Source organism: Esox lucius, chromosome 21 (assembly GCF_011004845.1).
Source record: "Esox lucius isolate fEsoLuc1 chromosome 21, fEsoLuc1.pri, whole genome shotgun sequence".
NCBI classification, from domain to species: domain Eukaryota; kingdom Metazoa; phylum Chordata; class Actinopteri; order Esociformes; family Esocidae; genus Esox; species Esox lucius.
In genome coordinates this window covers 29,928,207-29,950,566 of record NC_047589.1, presented here as the reverse complement: position 1 = coordinate 29,950,566, position 22,360 = coordinate 29,928,207, and the positions used below count along the sequence as shown (strand labels likewise).

Below are 22,360 nucleotides of genomic sequence, written 5' to 3'. Positions count from 1 at the left end.
TGCCCATTTAATCAGGGAAATACTACACATCAATAACAGTCCTCTATCCATAGTATGCATAACAGCCCTTTTTCCATCGTATGCCTAACAGTCCTCTATCCATCGTATGCATAACAGTCCTCTTTCCATCGTATGCCTAACAGTCCTCTATCCATAGTATGCATAACAGTCCTCTATCCATAGTATGCATAACAGTCCTCTATCCATAGTATGCATAACAGTTCTCTATCCATAGTATGCATAACAGTCCTCGATCCATCGTATGCATAACAGTCCTCGATCCATCGTATGCATAACAGTCCTCGATCCATAGTATGCATAACAGTTCTCTATCCATCGTATGCATAACAGTCCTCAATCCATCGTATGCATAACAGTCCTCTATCCATCGTATGCAAAACAGTCCTCTATCCATCGTATGCAAAACAGTCCTCTATCCATCGTATGCATAACAGTCCTCTATACATCGTATGCATAACAGTCCTCTATCCATCGTATTCATAACAGTCCTCTGTCCATCGTATACATAACAGTCCTCTATCCATCGTATGCATAACAGTCCTCTGTCCATCGTATGCATAAGTCCTCTATCCATAGTATGCATAACAGTCCACTATCCATCGTATATAGTGTCATATACTGACTACAGCATGTTCATTGCTCCTGACTGTCTAACTTTTGTTTTTAATGTTAGTTAAAAGACTGTATGAATGTAAGTCCATTATCATTTCAGCACAGTGATTGGGTGTAGTCATTTCAATGTCTTTAAAGAAATTCTATTTGTTTTCTCCCTCAAACCACCCACCAGCATGTTTGACAACTGATGTAGAAGCTCATAGTTCAGTGGCTAAGTCATAACCAACATATCACCTGTCATATCCAAGGTAGCAACATAAACTCTCATAGCCAAGGTATTTATGTCACCTGTCATAGCCAAAGTATCTGTTACCTGTCATAGCCAACTGGCCAACTTAACATGAAATGACCCCATTTGCATCACCTGTGCAGGTCATCTTGTGCCAGCTGACCTTAGAGATCCCTGGAAATGTCCAGGCAGACCTGCTGGTGTCACCTGCCCCATGGCGGTCCATCACGCCACCACGCATGGTGAAACCTCTTGCCTTAGTAACTGTATCCACGGACACCTAGTCCAAACCCAGTCTGGGCATTTAGCCGAGGTGACGGGCGAGGGACGGGGGGAGGTACTGGGGAGTGATTGTGCTGTGTGTGTGATGTTAGGAGTGTGTGAGATGTCCTTGTCTCCTTAGTTTCATGTCTTGCCTCCGTGACATTGTTTAATGGTTGGTTATGTTACCACCACCCACAGGAGGGGAAAAGAGAAAGAAACTGAGCAAAGAGACCTATGGGAAAAATGAAAGAGCAAAAACACAGAGTCTTTTTAAATATCTTGTATGTTTGCATAAGAGAGATTAGGGTATTAAAAAAAATAATTGCCAACCTTTTCTGTTAGTGTAACACCAATGGAATTTTGTTCTGCCTGGACTGAAGTACTGTTTCATAAGTTGATGGTGTCGTGAGTCTTTTCAAGTACCCCCTGTGAATAGAATAATGGAAATCCATAATAGCATTTTAGATGACTGTACAACCATCTTGGTTCCTTCTCAGATCTGACAATTCATATTTTACTTTCTTGGGACCTGGTTTGTCAACTGAGAAGTAACAAAATTCCACAATCCACTTTCTTATATCTGAAACACAGGCTTCCCTTGTTAACAATTAAGGGCTTCTACAGTAATCAAAGTGAAAACATGAAGCGACTAGCGATTCTGCAAGGCGAAACACTGAGCAGTCGAAGCTAGCTGTGGGTGGGCGAAACACTGAGCAGTCGAAGCTAGCCGTGGGTGGGCGAAACACTGAGCAGTCGAAGCTAGCTGTGGGTGGGCGAAACACTGAGCAGTCGAAGCTAGCCGTGGGTGGACGAAACACTGAGCAGTCGAAGCTAGCTGTGAGTGGGCGAAACACTGAGCAGTCGAAGCTAGCCGTGGGTGGACGAAACACTGAGCAGTCGAAGCTAGCTGTGGGTGGGCGAAACACTGAGCAGTCGAAGCTAGCTGTGGGTGGGCGAAACACTGAGCAGTCGAAGCTAGCCGTGGGTTGACGAAACACTGAGCAGTCGAAGCTAGCCGTGGGTGGGCGAAACACTGAGCAGTCGAAGCTAGCCGTGGGTGGGCGAAACACTGAGCAGTCGAAGCTAGCCGTGGGTGGGCGAAACACTGAGCAGTCGAAGATAGCCGTGGGTGGACGAAACACTGAGCAGTCGAAGCTAGCCGTGGGTGGGCGAAACACTGAGCAGTCGAAGCTAGCCGTGGGTGGACGAAACACTGAGCAGTCGAAGCTAGCCGTGGGTGGGCGAAACACTGAGCAGTCGAAGCTAGCTGTGGGTGGGCGAAACACTGAGCAGTCGAAGCTAGCCGTGGGTGGACGAAACACTGAGCAGTCGAAGCTAGCTGTGGGTGGGCGAAACACTGAGCAGTCGAAGCTAGCTGTGGGTGGGCGAAACACTGAGCAGTTGAAGCTAGCTGTGGGTGGGCGAAACACTGAGCAGTCGAAGCTAGCCGTGGGTGGGTGAAACACTAGGCGCGAGAAGCTATCCATGGGTGGGGGGTCGACAAAAGAGCTTGAGTTGAGTTAAGAACAGAGGTAAGACAAGTGCCAAGTGGCTTCATGGTCTACAATCGCCGCAATGTTCCACGGCCTTAAGGCTTTAGTATGTTCATACAAGGAAGCTAGGAGCTAATTTGTTCTGTTTTTAGCATTGCAATTTCTGAGGCGTTTCGGTGTGGGTTCCAAACTCATCAATTTAATTATGTCTCTAAACGCCTTTTAGAGCTGGTCATTGGACTTCTCCATGTAAATATTAGTGTGGCAAAATGTTTTTATTATCTGCTAAGTCTGCGAGGTCAGATTGAAGGAACTCCGCGTCAGTCTGAGAACAGTAGCAGTGAAAGAGGATTGAATTGGATGCATACACCTCACAGCTAGGACCTCGAAATATGAAAAATGCAGTAATGTTCGTTGTTGTGCTTGGAAAATGTTTGTCATAAATGTTAGTTACAAATGTATTAAAAGGACCCCAGATAGAGAGCCACTTATCTACAAATGATGTCTTCCTTGAGGGGCAGATAATTTTTTTTGTTGCCAGAAATCTTTTTAGACTGAGTCCCATCGATTGAGTCTGCTCCTCTCATTATTGTCTAAATTATCTACGAGCAGTTATTTATCTTTCAACATCTGCCTCCCTCCATCCCTCCCTTTCTCAGTTACCACTGACGTCAACATCACATACAGCTGTGGATCATAAGTCTCATCCCAGACGGCATCCTATTCCCTCCGTAGTGCACTGCCTTTGGCCAGAAGTAGTGCACTATTTAGGGATTAGGGTGCGGTTTGTGAAGAAGCCGTAGTGGTACACAGACTGTAGGGATGTTTCTCAGTCATTGACTGTAATGTTGAACACTAAGCTGCCACGGTGAATTTCCTCACTGTATCATGAGCTAGAGCAGAGAGGATTTGTGTGTCCCAAATGCCTCCCTGTGCCCTATCTTTCCCTCCGGGGCTCCAGTCAGAAGTAGTTCACTGCTAAGTAGGTGGGTTGTCATTTGGCATGTTAGCGGTGTTGAACCATGTTAGTTTCTACAGCTTTTAGCTAGAAGCTCCGTCCTTCAGTGGAATGTCTAGTCTTGGTGATTTTTATTTTCCACATAGACACAACTGCGGGTTGGCTGTAATGATACTACTGATTACTGGGGCTGGGGATTTCCATGCAAATGTAACTCCTTATATGTATATATGAGGGTTTCCCCATTACGTCTGGTTATACATTAACACTTATCAGTGTTCTAAGCTGGCTTTAATTTTTACAAGGAGCACATGTAAGAGTGCAATTCAAGTGTTGAGTTTGAATGGGCTCAAGTGCTAACCACAACACTTACAGACATCACAACAGAGAGCTGAAAACATACTGTACATAAGTCTTTATCCATCCTTTTTGGCTGCATTAAAAAAATAAAAGGATGTTGTTAGACACTCTTTTTTTACTTTCAATTAGACACATTTTTCTATCCCCTACCACTTTTCCCCAGGTCTTTATTGTACTAGAGAAAGTACTTCTCTAAGAATTCAGTTTTTTACGTTTTCTTAGTTGAATTTTTCCTGGCTTAGCGTTATTTTTTAGTATTCATATTCACTAATATCACACACCGGGGGAAAATGAAATGGCGGCCAACTTCACTGATCCAGTCACATCAGAATAAAAATATATAGGTCTTGGAAAAAAATGGTGTTCAGTGAAATAGTCATTACTAGCAAAACTCTCCCTTTCATTGGCTTCTAGCAAAAGCGGAATGTGTTGTTCTTTAATAAATATAGTCTACTGCTGCAAAGACCGTGACCCTGCATGCATAGAGACATCTAACAATCAGTTCAAGCCAATCGAGAAGTTAGATCAATCTTAGATATTCGATGTATCCAAAGGCTTGCATGCGATTTGTCAGGAATAAAATCACAATACTGTGTAACTGTGGCAGTAAACGGAAAACACTATTGAACATAGTGTTAATATTCTCTCAGATACACATCTCACACACACACACACACACACATCCCCAACTCGTTCTGAAAGTTAAAGAACCAAAGAGAACTGTAACTCGCTAGGAACACCAGCCAGGAACGCTGTGTCCTGCCTTTATTGTGAATCTTTTGAAGTCCGCTGCACAAGTGATGTAGGCTAGTTTTTGACCGTTTCTTCCGGTGCTTGGCCTACCGTACTCTATTTGACAAAAACAGTCTCGTTAGCTGGTTAGCAAAGTAGTCTTACAAAATGTCAAAAAAAGTCTCTCATTACTTCTTTAAAACTGCCTAGGACGTGATTTATTAACTATTTTAGGTCGTTGTTGGTTTGGAAAACGTCTGTCACAAGGCAACCTCAACTGTCGAATAATCTTGAGCTGCATTCAACCAGTGCCCATGTCTGGTGCCTGGTTGTTGGGCAAAAAGTAAATTAATACAGTTACTCACCAAAATATTTTGCGACAACGAAACACATCTTGCTATGTTTGACATGCGCGCGAATCCTAAAAATCTAATGTGCTAGGTGAATTGACCTGTGCAATAGCTTCGCCATGAATCTGTCGTCATGCTCTGAAATGTCCTTGCATTTCCAAAAAGTGACCAGTTTGTATGTCTTTATTTAATAATGGCTAACATCGCCAGTCGCTGCGTGAAAGTCTGGCTTATCCATGTGTTGGCGTGTTTCATCTAACTGGTTCTGGGCCGTTTGGACCTGTACAGGGCTGCTGTTGCATCTCTGTGAAATCAGAAATTAGGAAATTATATAATTTTCATAATCTTGGCTCTGGTATTAAGTGTACTAGCTTCAGAGTAGTTACACTACTAGTTAAGAAGAAACTGCAGATAGTCAATGTTTCCTGGGTCAGTTGATAGATGTCCACCCTGACATCTGTAGTTCACTGAAAACCTAGATTTATGCCTTGGAATGAATTCTGCTCCTTATGTAAGTGTGTGTGTGTGTGTGTGTGTGTGTGTGTGTGTTTGTGTGTGTGGTGATAAAATATCCCTCCTCAAGGCCTAGTAAATATTGGATCATGCTGTTTTAGTGAAATATGTGAGGAATGCTACAGGCTCTTCTTATCTCTTTACATCTGTTGTATAATATGCACACGCATGCAAAGACAGTTGGACAAATGACACCCTATTTACTAGGTAGAACACTTTCCAATGCAAGTAATAGTTCCCTATATAGGGAATGTGGTGCTTTGGATGAATGCTTTGTGGGTGGAGGTTCTTTTGGAGGGAGGATCGGAGGGGGCTTCAAGTTTCCAGGAAGAAACTTACACGGTGAGAAATTGTGTCCAGGACAGACAGAAACAAGATGAGAAGTTTAGCATCAATCAGCCTTTAGTCTTTGTGTGCCTTGTTCCTATTTGCTTTTTACGTTTGACTAATTTATAAGATCGTATCTCGAGCGACTTTATCATAATTGTTCCTAATTGTGTTTTTTGTGCCACTAGGGCAGTTCAGGATGCCGATTGAAGACCTAATTACTGAAATGTGTTTGTTCTACTTTCATCTCTTATTTTTATGTTTGTATTCATATAATTAATTTGTAAAACATGATATAAAGGTTAAATAAATCAACAAAATTGTATTTTACTTTATTATGCTATTTGTTGAATCAGTGGAAACTCAAACTTCCAGTGCAACCGACCTCAGAAGTTGAACCAAGACCCCCCCTCCCCCCCACCCCCCCCACCCCCCCCTTCTCCTCATGGGTGCATAGCACCTCCTCTGACACCACACACCTCCGCAACCCCCCCTCTCCCTATGGCTCCCCGGTTTGGAACAGGTGTGGTCTTGTGTCAGCCGTGCCCAAAACCAGCAACGTGGCTTCAGGGTCCATACATCCAGTACCCCTTGCTCTAATGTTTGAGGTTAGTGGGTGAGGGAGGCAGGGAGGGCCCCAGGGAGGGCCCCAGCTCCAGGAAACACCCAGGGAATCACATTGGAGTATGAAAGCCTGTATTCCCCGTGTTTGGCTGTAGAAAACCTCCCATTTCTCACACACACAGGGAGGACTCTCTCTCCAGAGTATGACATCTACGAATATGCAAGCTGCACTTTGTGTGAGTGTGTGTTTGGCGAGAGAGATCTACACCACCTTGGTTGGGTGGGCAGCGCTGTGACCAAGGCCCAGACCAGACATTTGCTCTTCCCTCCCCAGGTGCTGAAGGAGAGTGGCCCTCCTCACATGAAGAGTTTTGTGACGCGCGTGTCGGTGGGAGAGTTCTCCGCGGAGGGGGAGGGCAACAGTAAGAAGCTCTCTAAGAAGAGGGCCGCTCTCTCCATCCTGCAGGACCTGAAGAAACTCCCCTTCATCCCTGCGGTGGAGAAACCCAAACTACATTACAAGAAACGGCCCAAGACCATCCTGAAGGTACCGGGGCGAGGTGTTGGAATCATGCAAACCAGCAACGTTGACTCGAAATGAAGTGTTATAAAGCGCATTTAAATCATCACAGTGCCCCAATCATCTAAATGTGAATGGATCATTTACCTGATCTAAAATGGGAAGCTGTGCTTGTACGGCTCAGTCCAGCATTTCTGTTGATCTAAAACAGCACCATGTTTATCCATACCTTTTCCCCCAGACGGGTCCAGACTATGGCCAGGGAATGAACCCCATCAGTAGACTGGCTCAGATCCAACAGGCCAAGAAGGAGAAAGAACCAGAGTATATGTTGCTGTCGGAGAGAGGGATGCCTCGACGACGGGAGTTCATCATGCAGGTATGAAGGGCGGGTCCAGGGATGGGTGGAGAGCAGGAGATGCAGGAACACGGAGGGACAATGCATCTTCAATCTTTTGTTTTGCATTTGGGTTCACAGATAATTCCCAGGCATAACTCACTTTGGAGTTTTGCTCTGTTGGTAGAACCTGGAGCTTCAGTTGTAATTCCCACGAGGCCCGGGAAATGTAACATGACAGTGTATGCACTCACTACTGTGAGTCACTCTGGATTAGAGTGTCTGCTAAATTACTAACACCAAATTAATACAACTGTAGAAAAAAACTCTAAGCAAAATAAATGAATTGGAATTATGAACTCCTTGAGCATCTGACATTTTTTGATCCTATCAAGGCCTGGATAATCAGACATCTTTAAACATTATCAGATCCTGGAGTATCAGTCACCTCTTTAAACAGTAACTCCTGATCGGCATTGCCATATTCTCATATTCCCAAAACGAATTATCTTTCTGTTTTTTGTAACTTCCTCTCTAGCCCTGCTCTTTCTCCTTGGTCAATGTAGAACAGAGTGTAAAAGCTGTTTAGTGTCAGTCAGATTTGCAGCACCTTGTTTAAATCATAAATACAGTCTGTTTATGGCCTTGTAGTCTTCAGTCAAACACATATGCAGAAACCTGGTTTATCTCGTTTCATTGGTTTAAGTACTTTCAGTACTTAGTTCATTCAATATGAACAGTCATCAGTCCAACTCAGACTTTCTGTTGCTTTGTTCCCTGACTTTCTTTCAGTCCTAACCTCCACTAAAAGGATAGTTAACGGTAAAAATAATGCATTATTTGTGTCCTTCCCCTTTAAGCAGTATAGGTGTGACATCAATGACTTGAATGACCTGTTTCACTGATATAAACTTTATCATTATTGTTATAATTATACTTTTTTTTGGAGGATTGCCTGTGTCATCCCTTCTTTCTTTCCCTCTATCCTTCGCTCTGTCGCCTTCCATCCCACCCTTGCTCTCTCAGAGATCCTCTCTCTCCGTAATCCCTCTTTCAGATGGACAGAGCGTCGGTGAGGAGCTGGGTGCTTGCTCTTTCAGCCAGGCATTAGGCCGTTCCCTTTGTGCCCCCCCTCCCCCACACCTCCTTCCTGTCGCTGGCTTCGATAATGTCCACAGTGTTCCCCTTCAGATGAGCCTCTGTTCTAACCCAACTCCTTTATCCCACCACTCCGAGGGGGGGGGGGGGTCCGGCCCAAACGGAGCCCTTTTCCCTATGCTGAAAAGGGGATTAGGCTGGCATTAGGGACAACACCCCCAGTGAACTGCCTGCCGTGTGTGGGCAGACAACAGTCTGTAAGCGCTCCTTTCAGCGCCTCAAGTAGCCCTTGAGGAAGTTCCAAACAAACACACAGAAATGGCTGATTAACACATAAAACAACACTTTATTAGTGACTCTGTCATTCACTGATTTGAAAACCTCTCTGCATTGATGGCGTACGACAGATGTGACACGTGGTTGAGAGTCTGTCTGTCGCCGCCAGCTAGAACTGGTCTACAACCTCCTATTCCCTACCCCGTTCACTACCTCTGACCTGGAACTATAGGACTCTAGTAAACATGTAGTGCACTTCATAGGGAATAGGTGGGGGTTTGGGAGGCCTGTTAATATTCTGCTGCTGAAAGGTGTTCTTATTTTAATGGAGAGTAGACAGTCAATCTCCTTACACATTTATTTGTATAGTTTCCTTCAAGGCTTTTATTAAATGTGGAAATTAGAGAGACAGGTGAAGGGTGGAGACGGAGGTCAAGGGTGGAGACGGAGGTCAAGGGTGGAGACGGAGGTCAAGGGTGGAGACGGAGGTCAAGGGTGGAGACGGAGGAAAGGGGTGGAGACAGATGAAAGGGGTAGAGACGGAGGTCAGGGATGGAGACGGAGGTCAGGGATGGAGACGGAGGAGAGGGGGTGGAGACGGAGGAGAGGGGGTGGAGACGGAGGAGAGGGGGTGGAGACAGAGGAGAGGGGGTGGAGACGGAGGTGAAGAGTGGAGATGGAGGAGAGGGGTGGAGATGGAGGAGAGAGTTGGAGACGGAGGTCAATGGTGGAGACTGCATGGAGCCAGCAGTGTTACCTCTGGACCAGGAGTGTTACCTCTGGACCAGGAGTGTTACCTCTGGACCAGGAGTGTTACTACTGGATCGGGAGTCTTACCAGTGGACCAGGACCGTTACCTCTGGACCAAGAGCTTTACCACTGGACTAGGAGCGTTACCGCTGCATTTAGAGTGTTACGTCTGGACCAGGAGTGTTGCCAGTGGACCAAGAGTGTTGCCAGTGGACCTGGACTGTTACCAGAGGACGGGGAGGAAGACCAAAGGGAGGGTTACCACTGGAACAGCAGTGTTACCAGGACAGTGGATCATTGTGCTGGAGTGTTTCTTAGATATTGTCAGCTCACTATCAGACTGTTTATTGCAGTAACCAAAAAGCATCTGATTTTATTTCTTAATTCTAATTTCTATGAAGGCTGTTAATGTTACTGTCAATAAAAAAAAAAAATGTGTATATATATATATATATATATACACGGTAGTTGTTGTTTTTTCCCATTGTCCAGTAGCAGTTTGACTGATGGATGGTCCACCACCCAATAGTACATTTTAACTTTCTGCAAATTCTGCAAGTGATGCAGTCCTTCGAGTGATGCAGTCCTTTTGGTGATGCAGTCCTTCGAGTGATGCAGTCCTTTTGGTGATGCAGTCCTTCGAGTGATGCAGTTCTTTTGGCGATGCAGTCCTCTGAGTGATGCAGTCCTCTGAGTGATGCAGTCCTCTGAGTGATGCAGTCCTCTGAGTGATGCAGTCCTCTGAGTGATGCAGTCCTCTGAGTGATGCAGTCCTTCGAGTGATGCAGTTCTTTTGGCGATGCAGTCCTCTGAGTGATGCAGTCCTCTGAGTGATGCAGTCCTCTGAGTGATGCAGTCCTCTGAGTGATGCAGTCCTTTTGGTGATGCAGTCCTCTGAGTGATGCAGTCCTCTGAGTGATGCAGTCCTCTGAGTGATGCAGTGGGAGTGCCACACAACGTCTCATAGACGTCCTGTTCTCTGTCTGTGTGTTGTCTGTGCAGGTGAAGGTGTGCGGGGAGGTTGCCACGGGAACGGGACCCAACAAGAAGGTGGCGAAACGGAACGCGGCCGAGGCCATGTTGCTCCAGCTGGGCTACAAGGCATCCACCTGTCCACAGAGCCCTACAGAGGTTATGACACAATATAACACAGCTGTTACACACCCTACATAACCTGACTGTGGCTGAATGCAGGGCCACCACTCCATTTGGATCACCTCAGAAAACATCCGGAATGACGATTACGAAATCCACTAGATTTTTTAATTTGCTAGTTATTAAATCCATAGGCTATAGACATATATTTTAAAATTGTATAATTTTATTATGGTTTTCTTGCAGTGAGGAGTTTCCATCTTCATCTTGTGTGGTTTTTTGTGTGTTTATCTTCAGATACTGCCAGAAAGCCTTCCTTCCAGTATGTAAATCAGGGGGCTAATTCAATTCGTTAGGCTCCTCTGATGAGTCACTCACGCTAGCGTAGCACTGTGTCTCTCTATGAGAACTCCCTGTGTTCTGTCACCCTTGTGTGCTATTTAGTTTTTTATCCCCAGAAAAGGGGTTTTTAACTCACCTCAATAAGACAGTGTCTTTCTGTGGGCAACAATCTAAAGCTGATTTTACACAGCTAGAGTAATCCAGACTTTTTTCTTCTCACTAATTGGTCTTCTGATCAATCGCGTTAAATCTGTTCACATCACATCTTTTTCAGAGCTGATTAAAATGTGTCTAACTGTGTAAAGACAGTCAGTAATATTATTAAGAAAAGGCCTGTTCATGGTCTGGTCTCCCAGACAGACTAGGTTGTGTCCTGGAATACAAAGCATTTTCAGTAGAGATTATCCTTTGAAAGTGCTTTTTTGTCGTCTGACAAACCACACGTATGCGTATTATATGCTAGACATATCTCTCTTTTTTTCTCTTTTTTCTTTCTCATTCTCTCTCCCCCTCTATCTCTCTCTCATCCTGTTTTTGGGATCAGTTTCATGTTACCTCTTCCTACCTTTGGGCTGTGGGTTCTGAATTCAGGAGATGTGGCATCTTGGCCTTTTACACCACACTTTCACGCTTGCACACAAAAATACACAGAAAGATCAAATCAGCTGTTAGATGGAAGGGTTTAGAAGGAAAGCCACCTCGTTGTTCAGCTTTTGGACATGTGCTTGGATATTCAGGCGTCTTACCGAACCATTGTTTCCTCGTGTTCAGAGCAGTAATAAGGAACCTGTCTGACATTTGTGAAAATTCTGTTGATAACTCCGGTTTCTTCTCTCAATGCTTCCTCCCTCTTTCTCTGTCTTCCCTCCATCCCTTCTCCCTTTGCCAAATGTGGCTATAGATGGACAACAAAGGCTGGAATGGACAAAAGGCATCTTTTAATGAAGCGACTAGCAACAGTAAGTATGTCTCCCTTCGTCCTTCCTGCAGGTGGCTTAACGGCAGTGATGGGCCTGTGTTTAATCTGACTGACAGGTCAATGGGTCCCTATGGGGAGGGCTTCTAATGCAGCTCCTTTCACCTGCCGCTTATAGGTCTGTCTCTATGTGGACCTGTCTGTCTCTATGTGGACCTGTCTGTCTCTATGGTCCTGTCTGTCTCTATGTGGTCCTGTCTGTCTCTGTGTGGACCTCTGCCTCTGTGGACCTGTCTGTCTTTATATGGACCTGTCTGTCTCTGTGTGGACCTCTGCCTCTGTGGACTTGTCTTTCTCTATGTGGACCTGTCTGTCTTTATATGGACCTGTCTGTCTCTGTGTGGTCCTGTCTGTCTCTATCCCTGTGGAGTACCCCTTCTCAGCCCCCCCATCCTGGGACTAGCTGTCACCCTTCACTCAGGGTTAACACACACAGAGACATCTTTATAGGCTACTAATGTAACCAGTAAAATGTTGTTACTGACAACCTGGTTTCATCAGAAAAATAACTTTAATCTGATCACAGGATGTTTTATTCTTGAATTGCTTTTATATTCAGACATGATGTTTGAGTACTATTACATTATGACATTACAGCACATAAAAAGGCTCATGTTTCAGTTTGTTACACCTGGACCAGACTAACAACAAGGCAGAAACCAGGTCAACAACCAGTGACACAGTAACTAACCTTGACATCTAGAATGTTCCACCTGGTCCTCCTCCAATCCTCCTGTGGAGTGGATCATTCCAGAAGGAGAGCCTCTGGTATGGTGGTGACAGTAACAGACCTACCTGACTGGACAACCATAATGGGCCTACAGGGAAGGAGGAGCCTGCGGTGTGGGTGGAGCCTGTGGGGTGTGCGGAGCATGTGTGGTGGGTGGAGCCTACAGGGAGGACGTAACTTCGGGTGTGTGAGTGGTTGTATGTGTGTGGATGCATGTAGTTAAGTGTGTGTGTGTGGTTCGGTGTGTGTGGGATTTGTGTAGTTGGAAGTGTTCGGGTGTGTGTGGTTGGAGGTGTGTGTCTCTCTCTGTGGTCTCTCGTCTCTTTGTGGTCTCTGTTGTTACTCTGTGGTCTCTGTCGTTGTCTCTCTGTGGTCTCTGTCATCTCTCTGTGGTCGTCTCTCTGTGGTCTCTGGTGTCACTCTGTGGTCTCTGTTGTCGTTTCTCTGTGGTCTCTGTCGTCTCTCTGTGGTCTCGGTCATCACTCTGTGGTCTCTGTTGTCGTCTCTCTGTGGTCTCTGTTGTCGTCTCTCTGTTGTCGTCTCTCTGTGGTCTCTGTGGTCGTCTCTCTGTGGTCTCTGTTGTCGTCTCTCTGTGGTCTCTGTTGTCGTCTCTCTGTGGTCTCTGTTGTCGTCTCTCTGTGGTCTCTGTTGTTGTCTCTCTGTGGTCTCTGTCATCTCTCTGTGGTCTCTGGTGTCACTCTGTGGTCTCTGTTGTCGTTTCTCTGTGGTCTCTGTTGTCACTCTGTGGTCCCGGTCATCACTCTGTGGTCTCTGTTGTCGTCTCTCTGTTGTCGTCTCTCTGTTGTCTCTGTGGTCGTCTCTCTGTGGTCTCTGTTGTCGTCTCTCTGTGGTCTCTGTTGTCGTCTCTCTGTGGTCTCTGTTGTCGTCTCTCTGTGGTCTCTGTTGTCGTCTCTCTGTGGTCTCTGTTGTCGTCTCTGTGCTCTCTGTTGTCGTCTCTGTGGTCTCTGTTGTCTCTCTGTGGTCTCTGTTGTCTCTCTTGTCTCTCTGTGGTCTCTGTCATCTCTCTGTGGTCTCTGTTGTCGTCTCTCTGTGGTCGTCTCTCTGAGGTCTCTGTCATCTCTCTGTGGTCGTCTCTCTGAGGTCTCTGTCATCTCTCTGTGGTCTCTGTTGTCGTCTCTCTGTGGTCGTCTCTCTGTTGTCTCTGTTGTCGTCTCTCTGTGGTCTCTGTTGTCGTCTCTCTGTGGTCTCTGTCATCTCTCTGTTGTCTCTGTTGTCGTCTCTCTGTGGTCTCTGTTGTCGTCTCTCTGTGGTCTCTGTTGTCGTCTCTCTGTGGTCTCTGTTGTCGTCTCTGTGGTCTCTGTCGTCTCTCTGTGGTCTCTGTTGTCGTCTCTCTGTGGTCTCTGTCATCTCTCAGTGGTCTCTGTTGTCGTCTCTCTGTGGTCTCTGTCGTCTCTCTCGTCTCTCTCTGGTCTTCTTTGGGTTCCGTTCGGTTAACCACATAACCACTGCAGAAGTGTTGTGAGGGTAGGACTGCCCACAAGAAGGTCTGGAACGGAGCGAATGGAATGATCCGCACGGAAACTGTGTTTGATGTTTGGTACCAGTCCCTTCCTTTAGTTCCATACATTACTATGAGCTCTGAACACACACACACACACACACACTCTCACTTCATTGTGTCATTATTGCAGAGTTATTTTAACCGCAGCTTCTGGTTGTGGTCAACTCATTCCTGACAACATAACAGACTTTAACATACACACACACACACACATGCACAACGCACACACACTACATGCATTTAAATACGTAACCACACTGACAGGGCAGCCACTGGTGATTTACCAATACTGTTCAAAACTTGTGGTATTCTGATTCGTGGATTGGAGGTATTTTAAGTGTGTGTGTGACGGCGACTGTAATTGAGTTTCATGAGAGGAGGAGGACAGGCTGCAGAAAGGATTACAACACCAAGAGGGAGAAAGGAGGAGAAGCGAGGGAGGGGGCCGGGGTGTAGAAAGCGAGAAAGGGGGTTGGGAGAGGGGGAGAGGTGGCTGTGGGTATAGACAGAGGGGGTGAGAGAGAGGGTGAGAGGGATGGGGGGGTGTAGAGAGAGGGTGAGAGGGATGGGGGGGTGTAGAGAGAGGGTGAGGGTGAGGGTGAGAGGGATGGGGGGGTGTAGAGAGAGGGTGTGGGTGAGAGGGATGGGGGGTGTAGAGAGAGGGTGAGGGTGAGAGGGATGGGGGGGTGTAGAGAGAGGGTGAGGGTGAGAGGGATGGGGGGGTGTAGAGAGGGGGGGAAATAGAGTGCTAGAAAGTGAAAAACCAGAGTGATGATTTTTATTCTCTTTATTCCCAGGGGTATTGCAGCAGGGTTTTTTCTGTTAAGTTGCCACATTTCATTTCCTGCTGTGTGTGTGTGTGTGTGTGTGTGTGTGTGTGCGTGCGTGTGTGTTCAGTGGTGATTTACGGTGCAGAGTTTTGGCCTCTATCTGTTTTAGATCACAGCCATGACGTGTGACGTGGCACCTATCCAACTCTTTCCTCTCTCTTTCAATTCAAATCAGAGAGGCTTCATTGGCCTGGGAAACATTGAAGTGGAATAGAAAAAAATATGCAAATAATCAACAAAAGCGAAGCAAACAACCAGACAAATGTTAACATTACACACACACAAATGTTTGAAATGTTTTGTTACTATTACTTATGAACAGTGTTACGTTTGCAGACTTTTCACTCTAATTTTTTTGTTTACTTTTTGTGGGGAAGGTTTCACTCCCCTTCACTTTCTCCATATTTTGTTGTGTTATCGATTTAATTCATAAATACATATATTTTTATTGCCAGTAAATACATTTTCCTTGCAATGCCCGCGTTCCCCCAATAGATGGCGCACTCCAGACACATTGACCTTTGTTGGATTGTGGTGTATTACTATCTACTTCAATTTTTCGCTTTGCCCTTTGAGCCCTTCTGTAAAAATGACCTGGACATGTGAGTGTCGAGTGTTTAATAAGGAGTGGACAAAAAAATATTTAGTATGCCTGATACCAAGAAACTGTTGCGATTTTCAAAGAATACAATATCAGCCGTCACTTTGCCACGAAGCACGCTAACTACGCTAGCAAGCAGTCAGCGCAAGAACGGGCAGTTACGGCTCAGAGGTTGACGGCTAATGTACAAACAACAAAATCTCTGACAAACTGCGATTCAAGAGTCAAGTACCAAGGCAAGTTCTTTTGCTGGCTTTCAAATAAAGCAAAGGCTAGCAAGCCTTTCTCCGAAGGTGTGTTTTTCAAAGAATGCATGGTAGAGACAGCAGGTCTCTTGTGTCCGGAGAGCAAAGAAAATTTTGAAGAAATCTGTTTGTCACCCAGGTCTGTGACTTGCCGTGTTGAACTGATTGACGAAGATATAGCCAGCGAATTAAACAAAAAGGCGGAGTCCTGTAAGTTGCGTTCACTAGCACTGGATGAAAGTAACGACAAAAAAGACAGTGCTCAGCTTCTGATTTTTCCAAAAAAAATTACGACAGTTTTGAGATAACGGCGGAGTTTTTGACCATTGAGTCCCTGAAAGGAAAAACGCGGGGAGAGGACTTGTATAACCAGGTGTCTGCTGTCAGTGAGAGAATGAAGCTACCTTGGAGTAAACTTGCCAATGTCACCACGGATGGATCGCCAAGTTTAACTGGACAAAATGTTGGGCTGCTGAAAATAATCCAGGATAAAGGGAAAGAGGAAAACCCTGACCAGGATGTTTTTTTCCTTCACTGCATCAAGTCTATATTGCCGCTTAATCATGTTGTGAATCCAGTCGTAAAACTTGTTAACTTTATACGAGCAAGACGACTTCAACATCGTCAGTTTATTAGGTTCCTGGAGGAAACCGATGTGGATCACCAGGACTTACTTTACCACTCTCTTGTCCGCTGGTTAAGTTTAGGCAAAGTTTCTCTATGAGTGTGGGTGCTCAAAGAGGAGATTACCGCATTTTTGGAGTTAATGGGGAAATCCGACAAACTTCCTGAGCTAAGCGACAACAACTGGCTTTGTGACTTAGCGTTTGCTGTGGCCATATTTTCACACATGAATTAGCTGAACGGGAAGCTACAGGGGAAAGATCAGTTCGACATGTACACAAATATTAGAGCCTTCAAATCCAAGTTGACTTTTTTTCCCAGACTAATTTCAAACAAATCTTTCGCTCATTTCCCCACACTAGTCATGCAGAAAGAGGCGACCCAAAACGCGAAGAAATACAGCAAATAACTGGACGACCTGCACAGAGAATTCTGCCATCGGGTCCCCTGTCACAAGACCCTGAAACAACATCACAGGAGCTGCAGTTGGAACTGATCTATCTTCAGTCTGACTCCGTCTTAAAGGAGAAGCTCTCTTAAACTGAATGACTTTTATGCTTCACTTAACGAAGCCACGTTTCCAAACCTCCGGAGGACGTCACAGAAGACGTTGTTTGGCTTGTCCTACGTATCTGAGCAGATCTATCCTGGGAATTGCCACAACAAAACTAATTCCAGACTTTGATGCACTGGCAAAAAAGGGAGATAAAAAACACTGTTCCCACTGAAACTGAACGTGAGTTTCTCCATTGTGGACTACAAGTCAAAAACGTTGCCCACCCCTGCTCTATCCCATAAGGAAAACAAGTTTTTCGAAATGTGTACCAATTTAATTGGAATGTTTTTGAACCAGTAAAAATACTGAAACTGAGAAAACTGAACTTTGGAAAATGTTCTACAGGATTAAGAGTAGTTTCTGAACCCATATTTGAGCATGTTCTTTGAAATGCTGCTACGGACCTAGGACAATGCTTCTGTTCTACGCTACGGACCTAAGACAATGCTTCTGTCCTACGCTACGGACCTAAGACAATGCTGCTGTTCTACGCTACGGACCTAAGACAATGCTGCTGTTCTACGCTACGGACCTAAGTCAATGCTGCTGTTCTACGCTACGGACCTAAGACAATGCTTCTGTTCTACGCTACGGACCTAAGACAATGCTTCTGTTCTACGCTACGGACCTAAGACAATGCTGCTGTTCTACGCTACGGACCTAAGACAATGCTGCTGTTCTACGCTACGGACCTAAGACAATGCTGCTGTTCTACGCTACGGACCTAAGACAATGCTTCTGTTCTACGCTACGGACCTAAGACAATGCTGCTGTTCTACGCTACGGACCTAGGACAATTCTTCTGGGGAGATGTGTCCCAATTGAAAGCACAAAAAAAGATCTCGTGCCCTAAAATGTTATAGACAGATAACAGACAGATAACGCATCTGTCAAGAACCTCACAAACCGTGCTAGAGGCTGGCGCACAGGTGCCGTTAGAACAGACAAAGCGGTGGGGGGGTAGGTGATGTCAAGAAGAAACCCGGCCTGTCCACTTGAGAATGACGGCTGTTAATTTGTCAGAATCTTTCAAATTCCTCTTCTCCGATACTCAGGTAGGAGGGCTGAATAACAACCATCACGGAGAAGACACTTGACACAGTTGAAGAAACCACACATCTGGTTTGGCTGGAAGATGTACTCGCTATTCTTATTCTGTTAGTTTATATGCTCAATACCTAATATATTGTACGTAAAGTCAACGTTTTCACCATTTAGAAATGTTAACATACACACCCCTATTACATGACACCCTATGTCCCTCTCTCCCTCTGTCCCCCTCCCTCTGTCCCCCTCCCTCTCTCGCTCTGTCCCTCTCAATCTGTCCCTCTTGCTCTCCCTCTCTCCCTCTGTCCTTCTCCTCTCCCTCTGTCCTTCTCCTCTCCCCCTGTCCCCCTCCCTCTGTCCCCCTCCCTCTGTACCTCTCCTGTCCCCCTCCCTCTCTCACTCTTTCCCTCTCGATCTGTCCCTCTCTTTCTGTCTCTCTCCCCTCCCTCTGTCTCTCTCCCTTTGTCCTTCTCTCCCTCTGTCCCTCTTTCCTCTCTCTCTCTCCTCTTTCACTTCTCCCTGGTTCTCCTCTCATCTCCCTCTGTCCCTCTTCCGTTATTAGCATAAAGGGCTCAACCATGATTGCTAAAACAAAGGTTGTGATTGACTGCAAGAACAGAAATTAATTATCAAGTTTTCAAACGGGATTGAGTTCTTTCTGTTTGTGTGTGCTCACTTTCCTCACTTTTTCTTTCACTTTCTTGTCACTTTCTTGTTTGCTTTCTTTCTTCCAACTTACTTCGTTTATTTCGCTGTCTTTCACATTTCAACGAAAATAAATATTTAGCCAACTGTCAGCATGTCGTTTGGATATGTAAGCATCACATCTAGCAACATCCAATATTTAGCTGTGTTTGGTTATAACTGGAGGCACGGGGTGTGCATATTACTGATTGGGCTTGTCAATGATACAATGCAGGCTGCTGCTCTGTGTGTGCAGAAAGTTTACATATTTATGTTGTTGTACAAGTGTGTGTGTTTTGGGCCCATGTTAACAGGAACAGGAAGAGGGACGTCAGTCATGCAGAAATCTCACAGCTGTTACTTCTCACACACACACACACACACACACTGACACAGACACACACACAGCTGCTCTGCTCTTCCGGCCTTCACTGCTGACCTTGGCTAGGCAACAAACTGCCCTGGTTTATACATCAGCACACACATCCCCAGAAACACACACACACACGCTCACACATCCCCATAAACACACACACATGCTCACACATCCCCAGAAACACATATACACACACGCTCACACATCCCCAGAAACACACACACACGCTCACACATCCCCAGAAACACATATACACACACTATCACACACACCGAAGCCCACACCACTCCAGCTTCACCAGATACATCTGTGTTGGGTCGTTTTATGCCAAGATTTATCCCAAATCTCTAAAATAATCATGGATGTTAGCTAACTGTATTACAAAACTTTTTACATACAGGATGGTGATTGATTGAAGAATAACTGGAATGCTGTTTAATATAAACTGGATAAGTAGCGAGCTCTGTCCAAGCAGAACTTGAGCAAACTGAGTTTTCGGCTCCAGAAATGGCGCATGAGCTGTAGCACGATCCACCAATCAGTGCTGTCCATTAAATATCTGTGTTTTGGTTGTTCATTGTCTTAAGTGACGTTCCTGCTAGTTGTTTACGGTTCTTGTGACGTCCCTGTTCTTGCCTCAAAGGCGTTACGTTACGCGTTACGTGAGTCTTGGTGTTACAGAACCTATGTTTTTGCCACCAAACCAAACTGTGACAAACGTTACCATTCTTCCACACACATCATTTATCTGGCCAACTTACTCAACCCAACCGTGTCCAATGTGCCTAATGTGTCTTCGCTTTGGCCACATGTGTGTCTTATCCATTTAACCCAGGTTGTAGTTCAGTAGCACCACTGCTGCCACAAAAGCCAGACTGGAAGCCTGGACAATAACTCAGTAAATTCCTTAGTGACATGTCATGACTTAATTATCAAATACACATACACACACGGGTGATTGTTAATAAATATGTTTTCAATTTATAGCGCACTTTATTGTAACGCTAGTTATATTATTGTCAAGCCTGTAAACCTAAATTCTAGTAGACTTCAGTGTCAAAATTACAAAGGTACTGTAGGCCCATTGCATAGAAAATACAGGAATGGTGGAGTATTTGATGACTCGCATTCAACAGTTGTGTCCCACCGGGAACAAAAAGAGACTGACTGAAGATAAAAATTATTAATATAATATATTTATAATATAATAAATAAGTATAACAACATATAACAACATCTTACAAATTATATTGAAGAAAACATCTCTGTGACTGTTGGCAGGCAGTAAAAATAATTTCTTGTTCCAGACTACGAAAATGTTTTAATCTTCTGACTATGTTACGTCCATCAGATTTGCACTTTACTAAACATAATGATTCAAACCTGAACCAAACATTCTGGAACCAAAAACCTGGTGGATTTGTTTCGTTTTTCTGGAACGCCCCTCCGATAGTGGGTTGGAGTCAGATCCTGGTTAGTAATTGGTTAAATTGGAAAGAGGATGGCGATTGTTTCAATTATTCCGGATAATCTGCGTTTTGTAGCCTGGAACCTGAACCTAACATTGTTATGAACACACAGATACAAGCACACACACACACACGGCCTATATATCTGCAATATGAAAGGCACAGACATTTATTGAAGTCGGGGAGTCGAGTAGTGATTGGTGGAAAGGGCATCCGAACAAAGCCATTGGAAATACACAGGCCTGGTGGCAGGATGAGACAACTGTGGGGGCTTTTCTTTTATTATGCAGGGCCATATCTAATCACTCCGCAAGCTGTCCAGCATCAGCACACCCCCTCGTGACGAAAGATTATGACGCTGTAAATACGCATGTAAAGCCAATCCTTTATGGGAATTTGATTCCCATAAAGGGGCAGGATTTCTAGGTGGCTTTTTTAAATGGCTGTTATAGCGATGACATGGAATTTAACAGAGAGCGATTTCACCTTGTAATGTGACTTTATCACAATGCCAGTCGAGTTCGTTGTCCTCCGACTGTCAAAGACGTCTTTAAGAAGTAGCTTACCTTTGCTCATGTTCATCCAAAACTTTTCCAGTGTTGGGAAATCGCATTGATGTGTGGGAAATACTCCCAAATACTCCTCCCAAATTGATTTCCCGACGGGCGGTGATGTAGGTAATTTAGAGGACCCCCCCAATGTTTGACTTTTGTTGCATTGAGGGGGTCTCGTCTCTCACTCAGGGAGGACCCCCCCCGCACCCTGAGGGATTGTATTTTCCACTTTGTGGAGCGGCTGCGTGGGAATGGCCATCTCTGCCTGAGAAGTCACTCTGTAGCCAGGGCTACTGACAACATTACAGTTTATATTTTCATAAAACGTGAGATTGTGAGGGTGAAATATATATGTGAGTCCCAAAATGTAAATAAATGTGTGAATTCACGGGTGTGTGTGCAGGAGGCAGATCTGCCAGACCACATGTCACAATCCTCAGAAACACATGCCAGCGGCCCCTGTCACTAACTGACGGGGATCAATGTGTGTCACTAACTGACAGGGATCAATGTGTGTCACCAACTGACGGGGATCAATGTGTGTCACTAACTGACAGGGATCAATGTGTGTCACCAACTGACGGGGATCAATGTGTGTCACCAACTGACGGGGATCAATGTGTGTCACCAACTGACGGGGATCAATGTGTGTCACTAACTGACGGGGATCAATGTGTGTCACTAACTGACGGGGATCAATGTGTGTCACTAACTGACGGGGATCAATGTGTGTCACCAACTGACGGGGATCAATGTGTGTCACCAACTGACGGGGATCAATGTGTGTCACCAACTGACGGGGATCAATGTGTGTCACTAACTGACGGGGATCAATGTGTGTCACTAACTGACGGGGATCAATGTGTGTCACTAACTGACGGGGATCAATGTGTGTCACTAACTGACGGGGATCAATGTGTGTCACCAACTGACGGGGATCAATGTGTGTCACTAACTGACGGGGATCAATGTGTGTCACCAACTGACGGGGATCAATGTGTGTCACTAACTGACGGGGATCAATGTGTGTCACCAACTGACGGGAATCAATGTGTGTCACTAACTGACGGGGATCAATGTGTGTCACTAACTGACGGGGATCAATGTGTGTCACCAACTGACGGGGATCAATGTGTGTCACCAACTGACGGGGATCAATGTGTGTCACTAACTGACGGGGATCAATGTGTGTCACCAACTGACGGGGATCAATGTGTGTCACCAACTGATGGGAATCAATGTGTGCTATAATGACCCCTTTTTCTCCTTCCCTCCTTCCCCACCTCCAAACCTCCCCCGTCT

General features: G+C 45.3%; 1 protein-coding gene across 6 annotated transcripts in view; it reads left to right on the top strand.

The window, feature by feature from the left end:
- The window catches only part of stau2 (staufen double-stranded RNA binding protein 2), a 144,388-nt gene that overhangs the window by 56,285 nt on the left and 65,743 nt on the right, over window positions 1-22,360 (top strand). For 4 of the 6 annotated variants that reach the window (XM_029116280.2, XM_029116283.2, XM_029116282.2 and 1 more), the window contains 4 exons: window positions 6,761-6,973; window positions 7,188-7,325; window positions 10,401-10,538; window positions 11,746-11,803. In XM_029116280.2, the coding sequence (XP_028972113.2) occupies window positions 6,761-6,973; window positions 7,188-7,325; window positions 10,401-10,538; window positions 11,746-11,803 (547 nt within the window). The remainder of the gene's footprint in view (window positions 1-6,760; window positions 6,974-7,187; window positions 7,326-10,400; window positions 10,539-11,745; window positions 11,804-22,360) is intronic. The other 2 variants (XM_029116281.2, XM_029116279.2) reach the window with 1 other exon arrangement.